This window comes from Oncorhynchus clarkii, chromosome 20 (genome assembly GCF_045791955.1).
Source record: "Oncorhynchus clarkii lewisi isolate Uvic-CL-2024 chromosome 20, UVic_Ocla_1.0, whole genome shotgun sequence".
Taxonomy (NCBI): Eukaryota; Metazoa; Chordata; class Actinopteri; order Salmoniformes; family Salmonidae; genus Oncorhynchus; species Oncorhynchus clarkii.
In genome coordinates this window covers 4863890-4884248 of record NC_092166.1, presented here as the reverse complement: position 1 = coordinate 4884248, position 20359 = coordinate 4863890, and the positions used below count along the sequence as shown (strand labels likewise).

The 20359-nt window shown below is 42.7% G+C and overlaps 1 protein-coding gene across 1 annotated transcript in view; it reads left to right on the top strand.

Moving 5' to 3' along the window:
• The window catches only part of LOC139375798 (receptor-type tyrosine-protein phosphatase mu-like), a 418014-nt gene that overhangs the window by 42378 nt on the left and 355277 nt on the right, over nucleotides 1–20359 (top strand). The window contains exon 2 of the mRNA XM_071117668.1: nucleotides 16038–16312. Coding sequence (XP_070973769.1) covers nucleotides 16038–16312 — 275 coding nt within the window. The remainder of the gene's footprint in view (nucleotides 1–16037; nucleotides 16313–20359) is intronic.

Here is a 20359-nt window from a genome sequence, read left to right as displayed (position 1 = left end):
CTCCATGTTGTGTTCTATACTATATTAGTCTCCATGTTGTGTTCTATACTGTACAGTACTGTATTAGTCTCCATGTTGTGTTCTATACTATATTAGTCTCCATGTTGTGTTCTATACTATATTAGTCTCCATGTTGTGTTATATACTGTATTAGTCTCCATGTTGTGTTCTATACTATATTAGTTTCCATGTTGTGTTCTATACTATATTAGTCTCCATGTTGTGTTATATACTGTATTAGTCTCCATGTTGTGTTCTATACTATTTTAGTCTCCATGTTGTGTTCTATACTGTATTAGTCTCCATGTTGTGTTCTATACTGTACAGTACTGTATTAGTCTCCATGTTGTGTTCTATACAGTACAGTACTATATTAGTCTCCATGTTGTGTTCTATACTGTATTAGTCTCCATGTTGTGTTCTATACTATATTAGTCTCCATGTTGTGTTCTATACTGTATTAGTCTCCATGTTGTGTTCTATACTGTATTAATCTCCATGTTGTGTTCTATACTATACTAGTCTCCATGTTGTGTTCTATACAGTACAGTACTATAGTAGTCTCCATGTTGTGTTCTATACTATATTAGTCTCCATGTTGTGCTCTATACTATACTAGTCTCCATGTTGTGTTCTATACAGTACAGTACTATATTAGTCTCCATGTTGTGTTCTATACTATATTAGTCTCCATGTTGTGTTCTATACTGTATTAGTCTCCATGTTGTGTTCTATACTATACTAGTCTCCATGTTGTGTTCTATACTATACTAGTCTCCATGTTGTGTTCTATACAGTACAGTACTATATTAGTCTCCATGTTGTGTTCTATACTATATTAGTCTCCATGTTGTGTTCTATACTATATTAGTCTCCATGTTGTGTTCTATACTATATTAGTCTCCATGTTGTGTTCTATACTATACTAGTCTCCATGTTGTGTTCTATACAGTACAGTACTATATTAGTCTCCATGTTGTGTTCTATACAGTACAGTACTATATTAGTCTCCATGTTGTGTTCTATACAGTACAGTACTATACTAGTCTCCATGTTGTGTTCTATACAGTACAGTACTATACTAGTCTCCATGTTGTGTTCTATACAGTACAGTACTATATTAGTCTCCATGTTGTGTTCTATACTATACTAGTCTCCATGTTGTGTTCTATACTATACTAGTCTCCATGTTGTGTTCTATAAAGTACAGTACTATATTAGTCTCCATGTTGTGTTCTATACAGTACAGTACTATATTAGTCTCCATGTTGTGTTCTATACAGTACAGTACTATACTAGTCTCCATGTTGTGTTCTATACAGTACAGTACTATACTAGTCTCCATGTTGTGTTCTATACAGTACAGTACTATATTAGTCTCCATGTTGTGTTCTATACAGTTACCCCAGTAGTAGAGGAGGAGACAGTGGCCTACATATGAACAGTCGTACATCTGGTGTATCCTGTACACGTCCTCTGACAGCAGCTGTAGTCTGTAGTCTGTAAGGACTTTACCGTACTACTCTGCCAGTCAAATGGCACCCCTATTTCATCACCTGTACACTACTTTTGACAGGATTTCCTATGGGCCCAAGTCAACCGTAGTGCAGTGTGTAGGGAACAGGGTTAAATTTAGGATGCCGACTAACACACACACACTACCATCAGACAGCCCTCAAGTGTAGAGAGAGATCTCTATATTTAATTGGTCCTGTACACTGCGTTGTTAAGGAGACATGGGGATGGAGAGAGAGAGAGAGAGAGGGGGGGGGGGGGGGGTGAGAAAGAGAGATCTAACGCAATCTCATTATAATTTGCTCTTAGACTAGTCGTGGGCTATTTAGTTAGTCGTTGTTGAACTGCTCGGTACGGTAGTGTTTGAAGCCTTAGCCTATGGGGTTGTTATTAGGCTTGAGGTCAAGGGATGTGAGCATTTATCTTTATGCAACTTGGACTATAAATGATTTCATATTCATTCAATCATCCTCAAGCTAAAATCATGGAAGTCATGTTTTTGTTCTTACTAAACTAAACTAAAAAACAATTTCTGACTTCAAAATTCAATATCTACATTTGAACCTTGTCAAAGGATGTCCCTCAGAGCTGCAATCAGCAGATGAAGCAATTAACAAAGCTCACACATGCTTTTTGGCTGGAGTAATGTAACCTCTCTCTACAAAGTCATGCACAGAGCTATAGATCCAAGGCCTGACCATCCATGATATCAACATTATAACCATGTTTATGAGGCTATACAGGACTGACCATCCATGATATCAACATTATAGTTATAACCATGTTTATGAGGCTATACAGGACTGACCATCCATGATATCAACATTATAGTTATAACCATGTTATGAGGCTATACAGGACTGACCATCCATGATATCAACATTATAGTTATAACCATGTTATGAGGCTATACAGGACTGACCATCCATGATATCAACATTATAGTTATAACCATGTTATGAGGCTATACAGGACTGACCATCCATGATATCAACATTATAGTTATAACCATGTTATGAGGCTATACAGGACTGACCATCCATGATATCAACATTATAGTTATAACCATGTTACGAGGCTATACAGGACTGACCATCCATGATATCAACATTATAGTTATAACCATGTTATGAGGCTATACAGGACTGACCATCCATGATATCAACATTATAGTTATAACCATGTTATGAGGCTATACAGGACTGACCATCCATGATATCAACATTATAGTTATAACCATGTTACGAGGCTATACAGGACTGACCATCCATGATATCAACATTATAGTTATAACCATGTTATGAGGCTATACAGGACGGACCATCCATGATATCAACATTATAGTTATAACCATGTTATGAGGCTATACAGGACTGACCATCAACATTATAGTTATAACCATGTTATGAGGCTATACAGGACGGACCATCCATGATATCAACATTATAGTTATAACCATGTTATGAGGCTATACAGGACTGACCATCCCATGTTATAAGGCTATACAGGACTGACCATCCATGATATCAACATTATAGTTATAACCATGTTATGAGACTATACAGGACTGACCATCCATGATATCAACATTATAGTTCTAACCATGTTATGAGACTATACAGGACTGACCATCCATGATATCAACATTATAGTTATAACCATGTTATGAGACTATACAGGACTGACCATCCATGATATCAACATTATAGTTCTAACCATGTTATGAGGCTATACAGACTGACCATCCATGATATCAACATTATAGTTCTAACCATGTTATGAGGCTATACAGGACTGACCATCAACATTATAGTTATAACCATGTTATGAGGCTATACAGGACTGACCATCCATGATATCAACATTATAGTTATAACCATGTTATGAGGCTATACAGGACTGACCATCCATGATATCAACATTATAGTTATAACCATGTTATGAGGCTATACAGGACTGACCATCCATGATATCAACATTATAGTTATAACCATGTTATGAGGCTATACAGGACTGACCATCCATGATATCAACATTATAGTTATAACCATGTTATGAGGCTATACAGGACTGACCATCCATGATATCAACATTATAGTTATAACCATGTTATGAGATTATACAGGACTGACCATCCATGATCTCAACATTATAGTTATAACCATGTTATGAGACTATACAGGACTGACCATCCATGATATCAACATTATAGTTATAACCATGTTATGAGGCTATACAGGACTGACCATCCATGATATCAACATTATAGTTATAACCATGTTATGAGACTATACAGGACTGACCATCCATGATATCAACATTATAGTTTTAACCATGTTATGAGGCTATACAGGACTGACCATCCATGATATCAACATTATAGTTATAACCATGTTATGAGACTATACAGGACTGACCATCCATGATATCAACATTATAGTTTTAACCATGTTATGAGGCTATACAGGACTGACCATCCATGATATCAACATTATAGTTATAACCATGTTATGAGACTATACAGGACTGACCATCCATGATATCAACATTATAGTTCTAACCATGTTATGAGGCTATACAGGACTGACCATCCATGATATCAACATTATAGTTATAACCATGTTATGAGACTATACAGGACTGACCATCCATGATATCAACATTATAGTTTTAACCAGTGTTTGTTTACATATACAATGTTTACAAACATTGGAGGAGAACAAGCTTCTATTTTGGGTTTCTGTTGGGAGTGTGACAGTTGAACTGAACTCATGGGGCAATTTTAAGTTATGTTCTCCAACAACCAATGGGTGCATATCATTAATTGAGTTTAAAAGGTGTTGGATGTAGCCACCACAGATTGTCCCATTTAAAAGTTGTTTTAATGAATTAATTTAACATATATTTGGTTATTACACGCAGTACCTCCAGGAAAATATTACATTCAACAGCCCTATGGGCTTTGGTCTAAAGTAGTGCACTATATAGGGAATAGGGTGCCATAGGACTCTGGTTTAAAGTAGTGCACTATGTAGGGAATAGGGTGCCATATGGGCTTTGGTCAAAAGTTGTGCACTATATAGGGAATAGGGTGCCATAGGACTCTGGTTTAAAGTAGTGCACTATGTAGGGAATAGGGTACCATAGGACTCTGGTCAAAAGTTGTGCACTATATAGGGAATAGGGTACCATAGGACTGGTCTAAAGTAGTGCACTATATAGGGAATAGGGTACCATAGGACTGGTCTAAAGTAGTGCACTATATAGGGAATAGGGTACCATAGGACTCTGGTCTAAAGTAGTGCACTATGTCGGGAATAGGGTACCATAGGACTGGTCTAAAGTAGTGCACTATGTAGGGAATAGGGTACCATAGGACTCTGGTTTAAAGTAGTGCACTATGTAGGGAATAGGGTGCCATATGGCTTTGGTCAAAAGTAGTGCACTATGTAGGGAATAGGGTGCCATATGGGCTTTGGTCTAAAGTAGTGCACTATGTAGGGAATAGGGTACCATAGGACTGGTTTAAAGTAGTGCACTATGTAGGGAATAGGGTGCCATATGGGCTTTGGTCAAAAGTAGTGCACTATATAGGGAATAGGGTACCATAGGACTGGTCTAAAGTAGTGCACTATGTAGGGAATAGGGTGCCATATGGGCTTTGGTCAAAAGTTGTGCACTATATAGGGAATAGGGTACCATATGACTGGTCTAAAGTAGTGCACTATGTAGGGAATAGGGAGCATTTGGCACCCAGATCAGGTACTAACAGCTGTCTAACAGTAGTGTCTGTCTGTGAGAACCTGCATTGTGTTTGACCTCGTCTGCAATAGATTGAATTGGGGCCTGGGTATTGTTGGTAGGGGGTTGCTGAAGGGTCATGCAGAGAGACCTGGGTATTGTTGGTAGCAAGAAGTGACTAGTAACCCAGTGTGCCTATTGTATTAATATTTCATACTGAGATTAAATGTACGACTGTCTGGCTAGATGGGTCTGACTTCTCTAATTAACTACAGAGAAAACACAGACAGCTTGATAGAAAACTCCGGCATTTGTTCATTTCTATGTTTCTATTCTGAACCAGCAGACAGCCATTTACTACGTTCCTACCTTGTCGTCTGTTCTCTTCATACTCCCACCCAGACCTATTCTGTTCACATCGATGTCTGGAGGCTGCACATGTATAGAGCCAGACCCAGCTCTCCCAGGCTTCAGACTCGTCCACACACACACACACACACACACACACACACACACACACACACACACACACACACACACACACACACACACACACACACACACACACACACAAAACATCCCTACGCACACACACACCACACAGACACAGACACACACACATGCACTCACACACCGCACACCACACGCACACACATGCACACACACAGTGCACACACAAACGCACACACAACGCACACACAAACACACACACATGCACGCGCATACACACACACAAACACACACACACACAACTTCCACCTTCCCCCCCCTCCAGACACACAGCGATGTGTGTATTATGTAACCTGACTGATTCACATTGTTTCTGTTGGTTTTATTTAGGGGTAGATCAGCTTTTATGTTACAGATATCTTGGGGCTTCTATCAATGTAATTGTCTGCATCATTTCCAATTTCCATTCTCCGTCCACATGAACAGGATATAGATTGTCTTCGTAAAGGATTCAGACCCCTTTTTCCTGTTACAGCCTTATTATAAAATGAATAAAATCAAGAACAAGAAAAATGCCAGTCCTGGTTATAGGTAGCAATCCTTCAAATTAAGTGTCCACATTATTATGCAATATATATTTAATATATATATTAAGTACTAATTAAGTACTAATTGGAATACTAATTATTTTTACAACATCCCCTATCTTGAATGGTGTAGTGTATTTGTAGATTATTTCTTGATCAATTGTTGTATTTTATTGTTTTCCTGTTTTTTTTTATTTAATTACAATCGCTACCATGGATAGTATTGGGTGTTCCATTGTTACAATCGCTACCATGGATAGTATTGGGTGTTCCATTATTACAATCGCTACCATGGATAGTATTGGGTGTTCCATTAATCTCTACAGGAAATCAAGCATTAGGTGTTTTCTTTTGTTCTGTGGTTCTCTTCTGTTACGTCCCAAATGGCATCGTATTCCCTATGTAGTGCACTACTTTTGACCAGGGGCCCATAAGTAGCATACTATGTAGTGAATATGGTTCCATTTGGGACCTAGCATCTGTCTTTGTAATGGAGCTTCAATGGAATCTATTCATCATGAGGATATTAGTGTTGGTTCATATCACACTGACAGAGCTCCTGACTCCCCGATGGGTGGATGGAGAGAGAGGGAGGGAGGGAGGGAGCGAGGGAGCGAGGGAGCGAGGGAGAGAGAGAGGGAGAGAGGGAGAGAGAGGGAGAGAGAGAGAGAGAGAGGTAGGGATGGAGGGAGAGAGGGAGAGAGGGAGAGGGGGAGAAACATCATGTTTAGTCAGCTGAGTAGATGGGTTGTGTGTTATTAAAATGACCTAATAGAACTTTCCGTTGAGCGTCTCTGACCTGCTCTCTATATCAACGGGGCCTTTAAATCCTTAGAAACAGACATACTAGAGTAAACAAGGTCTGGTTGAAGGATTAGAACATAATTCCCAACTCAGTCCTGGGACCCTAAGGGGTACAGTCCTGGGACCCTAAGGGGTACAGTCCTGGGGACCCTAGGGGGTGCAGCAGTCCTGGGACCCTAAGGGGTACAGTCCTGGGGACCCTAAGAGGTGCAGCAGTCCTGGGACCCTAAGGGGTGAGGCAGTCCTGGAACCCTAAGGGGTACAGCAGTCCTGGAACCCTAAGGGGTACAGCAGTCCTGGAACCCTAAGAGGTACAGCAGTCCTGGGACCCTAAGGGGTGAGGCAGTCCTGGGGACCCTAAGGGGTACAGCAGTCCTGGTTCCCTAAGAGGTACAGCAGTCCTGGGGACCCTAAGGAGTACAGCAGTCCTGGGACCCTAAGGGGTACAGCAGTCCTGGGAACCTAAGAGGTACAGCAGTCCTGGGGACCCTAAGGGGTACAGCAGTCCTGGGACCCTAAGGGGTACAGCAGTCCTGGGATCCTAAGAGGTACAGCAGTCCTGGGGACCCTAAGGGGTACAGTCCTGGGACCCTGAGGGGTGAGGCAGTCCTGGGACCCTAAGGGGTGCAGCAGTCCTGGGACCCTAAGGGGTGCAGCAGTCCTGGGACCCTAAGGGGTGCAGCAGTCCTGGGACCCTAAGTGCACATTTTGTTTTTTTTGCCCTAGAACTACACATCTGGTTCAAATAATGAAAGATTGATGAGTTCGTTATATGAATCAGTTGTGTAGTTCCTAGTTCCAAAAACCAAAACGTGCACCCATCTGCTCTGCCTATGAGGTACTGTATGTACAGTATATTACACATTCTCCATATTCAAGGGAGAGAGAGAGGGAGAGAGGGAGAGAGAGGGAGAGAGAGAGAGAGAGAGGTAGGGATGGAGGGAGAGAGGGAGAGAGGGAGAGGGGGAGAAACATCATGTTTAGTCAGCTGAGTAGATGGGTTGTGTGTTATTAAAATGACCTAATAGAACTTTCCGTTGAGCGTCTCTGACCTGCTCTCTATATCAACGGGGCCTTTAAATCCTTAGAAACAGACATACTAGAGTAAACAAGGTCTGGTTGAAGGATTAGAACATAATTCCCAACTCAGTCCTGGGACCCTAAGGGGTACAGTCCTGGGACCCTAAGGGGTACAGTCCTGGGGACCCTAGGGGGTGCAGCAGTCCTGGGACCCTAAGGGGTACAGTCCTGGGGACCCTAAGAGGTGCAGCAGTCCTGGGACCCTAAGGGGTGAGGCAGTCCTGGAACCCTAAGGGGTACAGCAGTCCTGGAACCCTAAGGGGTACAGCAGTCCTGGAACCCTAAGAGGTACAGCAGTCCTGGGACCCTAAGGGGTGAGGCAGTCCTGGGGACCCTAAGGGGTACAGCAGTCCTGGTTCCCTAAGAGGTACAGCAGTCCTGGGGACCCTAAGGAGTACAGCAGTCCTGGGACCCTAAGGGGTACAGCAGTCCTGGGAACCTAAGAGGTACAGCAGTCCTGGGGACCTTAGGGGTACAGCAGTCCTGGGACCCTAAGGGGTACAGCAGTCCTGGGATCCTAAGAGGTACAGCAGTCCTGGGGACCCTAAGGGGTACAGTCCTGGGACCCTGAGGGGTGAGGCAGTCCTGGGACCCTAAGGGGTGCAGCAGTCCTGGGACCCTAAGGGGTGCAGCAGTCCTGGGACCCTAAGGGGTGCAGCAGTCCTGGGACCCTAAGTGCACATTTTGTTTTTTTTGCCCTAGAACTACACATCTGGTTCAAATAATGAAAGATTGATGAGTTCGTTATATGAATCAGTTGTGTAGTTCCTAGTTCCAAAAACCAAAACGTGCACCCATCTGCTCTGCCTATGAGGTACTGTATGTACAGTATATTACACATTCTCCATATTCAACTCAGTGGCCAGATCAGTAAATGCTCCATTTACAGTAAAACTAAAAAGGAAATCTCCACCAGATAGTTGCTGTGAGATGTGTCAGGGATAAGTGCCTTGCTCAAAGACACTTCGACAGATTTCCCACCTTGTCGGCTCAGGTATTAGAACCAGCAACCTCTCAGTTACTGGCCCAATGCTCTAAGCGCTAGCCGAACCTGCCACTCGTTTCAGCTGCTGTACAGATCCCTTAGGACATATGTCTCAAATGATAAGCCTGTTCCCTATAAAGTTGTCTTTGGTTGACGAGAGCCACTTTGTCAAAGAGCAGTAGAAATTAATCGTGATACACAGAGATATATGTATTGAGATGTTGTAGACTAGAGATCAATAAAGATTAGCAGAGATATATTGAGATGTTGTAGACTAGAGATCATTAGAGATTGATATAGACATGTATTGAGATGTTGTAGACTAGAAATCAATAGAGATTAGCAGAGATATATTGAGATGTTGTAGACTAGAGATCATTAGAGATTAATATAGACATGTATTGCGATGTAGTAGACTAGAAATCAATAGAGATTAGCAGAGATATATTGAGATGTTGTAGACTAGAGATCATTAGAGATTAATATAGACATGTATTGAGATGTTGTAGACTAGAAATCAATAGAGATTAACAGAGATATATTGAGATGTTGTAGACTAAATCAAATCAAATGTATTTGTAAAGCCCTTCTTACAAAACCTAGGAAGAAACCTAGAGAGGAACCAGGCTATGAGGGGTGGCCAGTCCTCTTCTGGCTGTGCCGGGTGGAGATTATAACAGAACATGGCCAAGATGTTCAAATGTTCAAAAATGACCAGCATGGTCAAATAATAATAATTTCAGTAGTTGTCGAGGGTGCAGCAAGTCAGCACCTCAGGAGTAAATGTCAGTTGGCTTTTCATAGCCGATCATTAAGAGTGTCTCTACCGCTCCTGCTGACTCTAGAGAGTTGAAAACAGCAGGTCTGGCAAAAGGTAGCACGTCCGGTGAACAGGTCAGGGTTCCATAGCCGCAGGCAGAACAGTTGAAACTGGAGCAGCAGCACAGCCAGGTGGACTGGGGACAGCAAGGAGTCATCATGTCAGGTAGTCCTGAGGCATGGTCCTAGGGCTCAGGTCCTCCGAGAGAGAGAAAGAAAGTGAGAAAGAGAGAATTAGAGAGAGCGTACTTAAATTCACACAGGACACCAAATAGGACAGGAGAAGTACTCCAGATATAACAAACTGACCCTAGCCCCCCGACACATACACTACTGCAGCATAAATACTGGAGGCTGAGACAGGAGGGGTCAGGAGACACTGTGGCCCCATCCGATGATACCCCCGGACAGGGCCAAACAGGAAGTATATAACCCCACCCACTTTGCCAAAGCACAGCCCCCACACCACTAGAGGGATATCTTCAACCACCAACTTACCATCCTGAGACAAGGCTGAGTATAGCCCACAAAGATCTCAAGGGTGGGGCCCAAGGGGGGGGCGCCAACCCAGACAGGAAGATCACATCAGTGACTCAACCCACTCAAGTGACGCACCCCTCCTAGGGACGGTATGAAAGAGCCCTAGTAAGCCAGTGACTCAGCCCCTGTAATAGGGTTAGAGGCAGAGAATCCCAGTGGAAAGAGGGGAACCGGCCAGGCAGAGACAACAAGGGTGGTTCGTTGCTCCAGAGCCTTTCCATTTACCTTCACACTCCTGGGCCAGACTACACTAAATCATATGACCCTCTGAAGAGATGAGTCTTCAGTAAAAACTTAAAGGTTGAGACCGAGTCTGCGTCTCTCACATGGGTAGGCAGACCATTCCATAAAAATGGAGCTCTATAGGAGAAAGCCCAGCCTCCAGCTGTTTGCTTAGAAATTCTAGGGACAATTAGGAGGTCTGCGTCTTGTGACCGTAGCGTACGTGTAGGTATGTACGGCAGGACCAAATCGGAAAGATAGGTAGGAGCAAGCCCATGCAATGCTTTGTAGGTTAGCAGTAAAACCTTGAAATCAGCCCTTGCTTTGACAGGAAGCCAGTGTAGGGAGGCTAGCACTGGAGTAATACAATCAAATGTTTTTGGTTCTAGTCAGGATTCTAGCAGCCGTGTTTAGCACTAACTGAAGTTTATTTAGTGCTTTATCCGGGTAGCCGGAAAGTAGAGCATTGCAGTAGTCTAACCTACAAGTAACAAAAGCATGGATTAATTTTTCTGCATCATTTAGAGATTAGGAGAAATTCATTGAGATATGTATTGAGATGTTGTAGACTAGAGATCAGATCCCGTAACACAAACACTCAGGAGAGGTGTCGTAGCATGACCAACAAACTGGAAGAGGTTGTCTCCTCCTGTACTCCTCCTCCTCCTCCTTTTCCAATACAGACCAAACAACAAATCAGAAGAGATGGACTCAGTGTTATCACAGCTCTTCTCTCTTCTCCTGTTCTCCTCCTCTCATCTTTTCTCCTCCTTGTGTTCCATTGTGTAAACATGACAGATTCAGATCTGAGAGGAGGGTTTGAGAGAGAGAGAGGGAGAGAGAGAGAGAGAGAGAGAGAGAGAGAGAGAGAGCTAGAGAGAGAGAGAGCTAGAGAGAGAGAGAGCTAGAGAGAGAGAGAGAGAGAGAGAGAGAGAGAGAGAGAGAGAGAGCTAGAGAGAGAGAGAGAGCTAGAGAGAGAGAGAGCTAGAGAGAGAGAGAGCTAGAGAGAGAGAGAGAGAGAGAGAGAGAGAGAGAGAGAGAGAGAGAGAGAGAGAGTGAGTTACTTGTGTTATTTATCACAACAAGATAAGCAGTCTGAGACACTGAAGGAACAAACTGGGTTCTGGTAAAGGTTGCACTTCTTGGTGAACTATCTTTCTTTCCCCCCCCTAAAGTACCTCAGCAAATCTGCAGACAAGTTAGATTTGTGTCTGTGAGTGGGCTCTGTGTAGGTATTTGATGACAAACGAGCAAAAACTTTTCTGCTTAGCTGTTCTGCTTAGTCTATTTTGCTCTTATCTTTTCTGAACCGTGTAAAACTCTCCCTGTGTGATAATGAATTGTACTGGTGTACCGTGGGTAATATCAACGCAAAACCGTGTCACTTCTTCTGCGTTTCAGTATGTCTCACCTGTCCTTTCAGTACATCGTGTGTCTTCTCTCTGTGGAGCTGACAGCTATAGGCCTATGAGAGGATGATATATAGGGGTTGAATGTCTTGTCAATATAACCGTTCCGACTCGTGTCCTATTGGAGGATTGGATTAACTTTTCGAGTTCAATCAAAATGGCTCTTTTTTTTTTGTTATTTATTCCTCATCTTCTCTTCTTCTTAATTTTTCTCCGTCATTTGAGTTAAAAACCACCTCGGTATAGCTGTCTGTGAGATACTTAAGTAGCAATAAGGCCGGAGGAGGTGTGGTGTAATAGCCAATGTACTACGGCTAAGGACTGTTCTTAAGCACGACACAACGCCGAGTGCCTGAACACAGCCCTTAGCCGTGGTATATTGGCCATATACCACACACCCCCAAGGTGCCTTATTGCCATTATAAGTAACTGGAGCAGTAAAAATACATGTTTTGTCATACCCATGGTATATGTTCTGATATACCACGGCTGTCAGCCAATCAGCATTCAGGGCTCGAACCACCCAGTTCATAATATGAGATATATCAACTGCTCTCCTTGGGGTTAAGGGTCAATTCCATTTTAATTCCAGTCAATTCAGGAAGTACACTAGAAAATCTATAAAAAAAATGGATCAAAATCCAATTATCTTCAATGCTTTTCAATGAGAAACATGGAGTTTGTCTTACTGAATTGACTGGAATTAAAATGGTATTGACCTTAACCCTGTCTCTTCAATGCTTTTCAAATAGGAACATTTGGTATTTGGTTTACTGAATTGACTGGAATTGAAATGGTACTGACCCTAAGCCTGTCAGAGTCAATGATTCAGAACAACACACAGTCCTCACGCGGTCTTCGATCTCTACATAAGGAAACTTTGCTGACCACACTATTAAGGTGCTACAGAGGGTGGTGAGTACGGCCCTGCACATCACAGGGGCCAAGCCTCCTCCCATCCAGGACCTCTATACCAGGCGATGTCAGAGGAAGGCCCTAAACGTTGTCAGAATCCAGCCACCCAAGTCATAGACTGTTCTCTCTGCTTCCGCACGGCAAGCGGTACCAATGTAGCAAGTCTGGAACCAACAGGACCCTGAACAGCTTCTACCCCCAGGACATAAGACTGCTAAATAGTTTAGCAAGTAGCTACCCGGACTATCTGCATTGACTCTTTATGCACATACTCTGCTGTTACTGTCTATTATCTATCCTTTACCCCTACCTACAGTATACTGCTGTTATTGTCTATTATCTATCCTTTACCCCTACCTACAGTACACTGCTGTTACTGTCTATTATCTATCCTTTACCCCTACCTACAGTACACTGCTGTTACTGTCTATTATCTATCCTCTACCCCTACCTACAGTACACTGCTGTTACTGTCTATTATCTATCCTTTACCCCCTACCTACAGTATACTGCTGTTATTGTCTATTATCTATCCTTTACCCCTACCTACAGTATACTGCTGTTACTGTCTATTATCTATCCTTTACCCCCTACCTACAGTATACTGCTGTTACTGTCTTATCTATCCTTTACCCCTACCTACAGTATACTGCTGTTACTGTCTATTATCTATCCTTTACCCCCTACCTACAGTATACTGCTGTTACTGTCTATTATCTATCCTTTACCCCTACCTACAGTACACTGCTGTTACTGTCTATTATCTATCCTCTACCCCTACCTACAGTACACTGCTGTTACTGTCTATTATCTATCCTTTACCCCCTACCTACAGTATACTGCTGTTACTGTCTATTATCTATCCTTTACCCCTACCTACAGTATACTGCTGTTACTGTCTATTATCTATCCTTTACCCCTACCTACAGTATACTACTGTTACTGTCTATTATCTGTCCTTTACCCCTACCTACAGTATACTGCTGTTACTGTCTATTATCTATCCTTTACCCCTACCTACAGTACACTGCTGTTACTGTCTATTATCTATCCTTTACCCCTACCTACAGTACACTGCTGTTACTGTCTATTATCTATCCTTTACCACTACCTACAGTATACTGCTGTTACTGTCTATGATCTATCCTTTACCCCTACCTACAGTATACTGCTGTTACTGTCTATTATCTATCCTTTACCCCTACCTACAGTATACTGCTGCTACTGTCTATTATCTATCCTTTACCCCTACCTACATGTACGTACATGTCTACCTCAATTACCTCGTACCACAGCACAGCACATCGCCTCGGTACCGGTACTTCCTGTATATAGACAAGTTATCATTCCTCATTCGGTATTTATCCCTCGTGTTATTATTTTTCCTTTCATTTCTCTATTGTCTTCTTCTCTATATTGTTGGGAAGGGCCCATACGTAAGCGTTTCACTGTTAATCTACACCTGTTGTTTATTTTTATTTTTTATTTTTTTATTTCTCCTTTATTTAACCAGGTAGGCCAGTTGAGAACAAGTTCTCATTTACAATTGTGACCTGGCCAAGATAAAGCAAAGCAGTTCGACACATACAACGACACAGAGTTACACATGGAGTAAAACAAACATACAGTCAATAATACAGTAGAAACAAGTCTATATACGATGTGAGCAAATGAGGTGAGATAAGGGAGGTAAAGGCAAAAAAAGGCCATGGAGGCAAAGTAAATACAATATAGCAAGTAAAACACTGGAATGGTAGATTAGTAATGGTAAGAATGTGCAAAGTAGAGATGGAAATAATGGGGTGTATGTGACAAATACAATTCAATTTTATTTTATTTAATAATACCTGTTATTGTTGGTGTCCTCTCCACTGCTGTGTGTATTAAGATGGTTCAATGCTATTTACAGGTGTAGGATCTTCATTTGATCAGCCTTTTGTTGCTGAGAATTTTCCTGCACCGCAGGAAAGCTTCATGATTGACATCAATTCACTGAAAACCCAGCACTGACGCATGGCAATATTAATTAACAGTACTGCACATTTCATGTAGCCAAATCTGGCTAACTAGTGGCCTAACGACCGATTAAGCAACCTTAAGGACTAAACGTTCAAATCCTGTTTCGACATGATTATTTTGCTGCAACAATACTGGTTAAAGGAAGATCCTTCATCTGTAAATCATTTTAGTTTGGTTGGATGTGATCCTGTCTGTGTTACGGAGTTCTGACCCCCCAGCTACACAGTTCTGACCCCACAGCTACACAATTCTGACCCCCCCAGCGACACAGTTCTGACCCCCCCCAGCGACACAGTTCTAACCCCCCCAGCTACACAGTTTTGACCCCCCCAGCTACACAATTCTGACCCCCCCAGCTACACAGTTCTGACCCCCCCAGCTACACAGTTCTGACCCCCCAGCTACACAGTTCTAACCCCCCAGCTACACAATTCTGACCCCCCAGCTACACAGTTCTGACCCCCCAGCTACACAGTTCGGACCCCCCAGCGACACAGTTCTGACCCCCCCAGCGACACAGTTCTGACCCCCCCCCAGCGACACAGTTCTAACCCCCCCAGCTACACAGTTCTGACCCCCCCAGCTACACAATTCTGACCCCCCAGCTACACAGTTCTGACCCCCCCAGCGACACAGTTCTGACCCCCCCCCCAGCGACACAGTTCTAACCCCCCCAGCTACACAGTTCTGACCCCCCCAGCTACACAATTCTGACCCCCCAGCTACACAGTTCTGACCCCCCAGCTACACAGTTCTGACCCCCCCAGCTACACAGTTCGGACCCCCCAGCTACACAGATCTGACCCCCCAGCTACACAGTTCTGACCCCCCCAGCTACACAGATCTGACCCCCCAGCTACACAGATCTGACCCCCCAGCTACACAGATCTGACCCCCCAGCTACACAGTTCTGACCTCCATTTAATGTTCTCCTCTCCTCTGCTGCCCCAGATTCAGCCTTCATAATGGTCAACACGTCGGGGCGTTTCGCTGGTCAGAAGGCCCTCCTCCTGACCCCCCAGCTGAAGGAGAATGACACCCACTGTATCATCTTCCAGTACTTCCTGTCTGGACGCGAGGGGGCGGGACCGGGGCAGCTCAACGTGTACATCAGAGAGAACAACAGTCCACTGGGCATGCCCGTCTGGAACGTGTCTGGGCCAGCTACTAGAGCCTGGGTACAGGTAGAACTGGCCATCTCTACCTACTGGCCCAACTTCTATCAGGTGAGTTACCTTACCTTAGTTTACATTACCTTATCTCACCTTACCTTACCTTATCTCGTTGAACCTTACCTTACCTTATCTCACCTTACCTTACCTTAGTTTACCTTACCTTACCCTACCGTACCTTAGTTTACCTTACCTTACCCTACCGTACCTTAGTTTACCTTACCTTACCCTACCGTACCTTAGTTTACCTTACCTTACCTCATCTTACCTTACCTTAGTTTACCTCACCTTACCTCACCTTACCTTACCTTAGTTTACCTCACCTTACCTCACCTTACCATACCTTAGTTTACCTTACCTTACCCTACCGTACCTTAGTTTACCTTACCTTACCCTACCATACCTTAGTTTACCTCACCTTACCCTACCGTACCTTAGTTTACCTTACCTTACCCTACCGTACCTTAGTTTACCTTACCTTACCCTACCGTACCTTAGTTTACCTTACCTTACCCTACCGTACCTTAGTTTACCTTACCTTACCCTACCGTACCTTAGTTTACCTTACCTTACCCTACCGTACCTTAGTTTACCTCACCTTACCTCATCTTACCTTACCTTAGTTTACCTCACCTTACCTCACCTTACCATACCTTAGTTTACCTTACCTTACCCTACCGTACCTTAGTTTACCTTACCTTACCCTACCGTACCTTAGTTTACCTTACCTTACCTCATCTTACCTTACCTTAGTTTACCTCACCTTACCTCACCTTACCTTACCTTAGTTTACCTCACCTTACCTCACCTTACCTTACCTTAGTTTACCTTACCTTACCCTACCGTACCTTAGTTTACCTTACCTTACCCTACCATACCTTAGTTTACCTCACCTTACCCTACCATACCTTAGTTTACCTTACCTTACCCTACCGTACCTTAGTTTACCTTACCTTACCCTACCGTACCTTAGTTTACCTTACCTTACCCTACCGTACCTTAGTTTACCTTACCTTACCTCATCTTACCTTACCTTAGTTTACCTCACCTTACCTCACCTTACCTTACCTTAGTTTACCTCACCTTACCTCACCTTACCATACCTTAGTTTACCTTACCTTACCCTACCGTACCTTAGTTTACCTCACCTTACCCTACCGTACCTTAGTTTACCTTACCTTACCCTACCGTACCTTAGTTTACCTCACCTTACCTCATCTTACCTTACCTTAGTTTACCTTATCTTAGTTTACCTTACATTAACTTAATTTACATTACCTTACCTTAGTTTACCCTACCTTACGTTACCTTAGTTTACATTGCTTTACATTACCTTACCTTAGTTTACCCTGCCTTACCTTGGTTTACATTACCTTAATTTACCTTACCTTAATTTACCTTACCTTAATTTACCTTACCTTAGTTTACATTACCTTAATTTACCTTACCTTAGTTTACATTACCTTAGTTTACATTACCTTAATTTACCTTACCTTAGTTTACCTTACCTTAGTTTACTTTACCTTACGTTTCCTTATTTTACTCTACCTTAGTTTACCTTATCTCACCGTACATTACCTTAGTTTGCCCTACCTTACATTAACTTAGTTTACCTTGCCTCACCTTAGTTTACCCTACCTTACGTTACATTAGTTTACATTACTTTACATTACCTTACCTTAGTTTAGTTTACCTTACCTTACCTTAAATGACCTTAGTCTACATTACCTTAGCTTACCTTACCTTATATTGCCTTAGTTTACCTTACCTTACGTTACCATACCTTACCTTACATTACCTATACCAGGGCTGCCCAACCCTCTTCCTGGAGATCTTCTTGAGCAGCTAATTAGTAGAATCAGGTGTGTTAAATTAGGGTAGTATTTTCAATACTATACATCTATAAAAAACGATTATAATTGTATATATATATATATATATATATATATATATAGTTAAATAGTTAACCAATAGCTACCCTTTACCTTACCTTAGTTTACCTTACATTACCTATAACGGCGGTAGGATTTTCAATACCATAAAAAATTATATAAAGTAAATATATACACTACCGTTCAAAAGTTTGGGGACACTTCGAAATGTCCTCGTTTTTTAAAGAAAAGCACATGTTCTGTCCATTAAAATAACATCAAATTGATCAGAAATACAGTGTAGACATTGTTAATGTTGTAAATGACTATTGTAGCTGGAAACGGCAGATTTTTAATGGAATATCTACATAGGCAGTACAGAGGCCCATTATCAACAACCATCACTCCTGTGTTCCAATGGCACGTTGTGTTAGCTAGTCCAAGTTGATCATTTTAAAAGGCCAATTGATCATTAGAAAACCCTTTTGCAATTTTGTTAGCACAGTTGAAAACTGTTATCCTTCCTTTTAAAAAATGAGCCGTTTCCAGCTGCAATAGTCATTTACAACATTAACAATGTCTACACTGTATTTCTGATCAATTTGATGTTATTTTAATGGACCAAAAAAATGTGCTTTTCTTTCAAAAACAAGGACATTCCTAAGTGTCGCCAAACCTTTGAACGGTAGTGGATATATATATATATATATATATATCATATGATACAATGCTTTATTGTCCTTTTTCAAGTAAATTCATTTTGGAAGCCAGCGATACATAGTTACTCACATCTGATTATAGTGGCAGGGCAGACAGAACAATGGCCTATTAAAACATGTTACATGTGATGAATATGAACCCTTTGTATCCATGGCAATAGGCCTATGTGTTTTTTCTCCCCTCGGCACCAGGTCTATATAATGTTCTACTCCACCAGAAAACTCATTTTCACCCATTACTTCCCCCATGGTACATCATCCCTGACCCTGGCACACCGAGCCCAGTGATTTCACACCTTGGACAATAGTGTTTCCTGGCCTCATTGAGGAAGAGACACAACTCACCAATGGTGTGTCTCAAATGGAACCCTATTCCCTATATAGTGCACTACTTTAGACCAGAGTCCTATGGAACCCTATTCCCTATATAGTGCACTACTTTAGACCAGAGTCCTATGGAACCCTATTCCCTATATAGTGCACTACTTTAGACCAGAGTCCTATGGAACCCTATTCCCTATATAGTGCACTACTTTTGACCAGAGACCTATTGGTTTCCCTTTAGGCCCTGGTTAAAAAAGGTGCACTGTGTTAATTGATGCAGAGAGCCCTCTTGACCTCCCAAACCAACAGGAGATTAGGCCCCACTGGGCTCTTTCATTATAGCTACAGGCCCCACTGGGCTCTTTCATTATAGCTACAGGCCCCACTGGGCTCTTTCATTATAGCTACAGGCCCCACTGGGCTCTTTCATTATAGCTACAGGCCCACTGGGCTCTTTCATTATAGCTACAGGCCCCACTGGGCTCTTTCATTATATCTGCAGGCCCCACTGGGCTCTTTCATTATAGATACAGGCCCACTGGGCTCTTTCATTATATCTGCAGGCCCCACTGGGCTCTTTCATTATAGCTACAGGCTACAGGCCCACTGGGCTCTTTCATTATAGCTACAGGCTACAGGCCCACTGGGCTCTTTCATTATAGCTACAGGCCCACTGGGCTCTTTCATTATAGCTACAGGCTACAGGCCCACTGGGCTCTTTCATTATAGCTACAGGCCCACTGGGCTCTTTCATTATAGCTACAGGCCCCACTGGGCTCTTTCATTATAGCTACAGGCCCCACTGGGCTCTTTCATTATAGCTACAGGCTACAGGCCCCACTGGGCTCTTTCATTATAGCTACAGGCCCACTGGGCTCTTTCATTATAGCTACAGGCCCACTGGGCTCTTTCATTATAGCTACAGGCCCACTAAGCTATTTCATTATAGCTACAGGCCCACTGGGCTCTTTCATTATAGCTACAGGCCCACTGGGCTCTTTCATTATAGCTACAGGCCCACTGGGCTCTTTCATTATAGCTACAGGCCCACTGGGCTCTTTCATTATAGCTACAGGCCCACTAAGCTATTTCATTATAGCTACAGGCCCACTAAGCTATTTCATTATAGCTACAGGCCCACTGGGCTCTTTCATTATAGCTACAGGCCCACTGGGCTCTTTCATTAT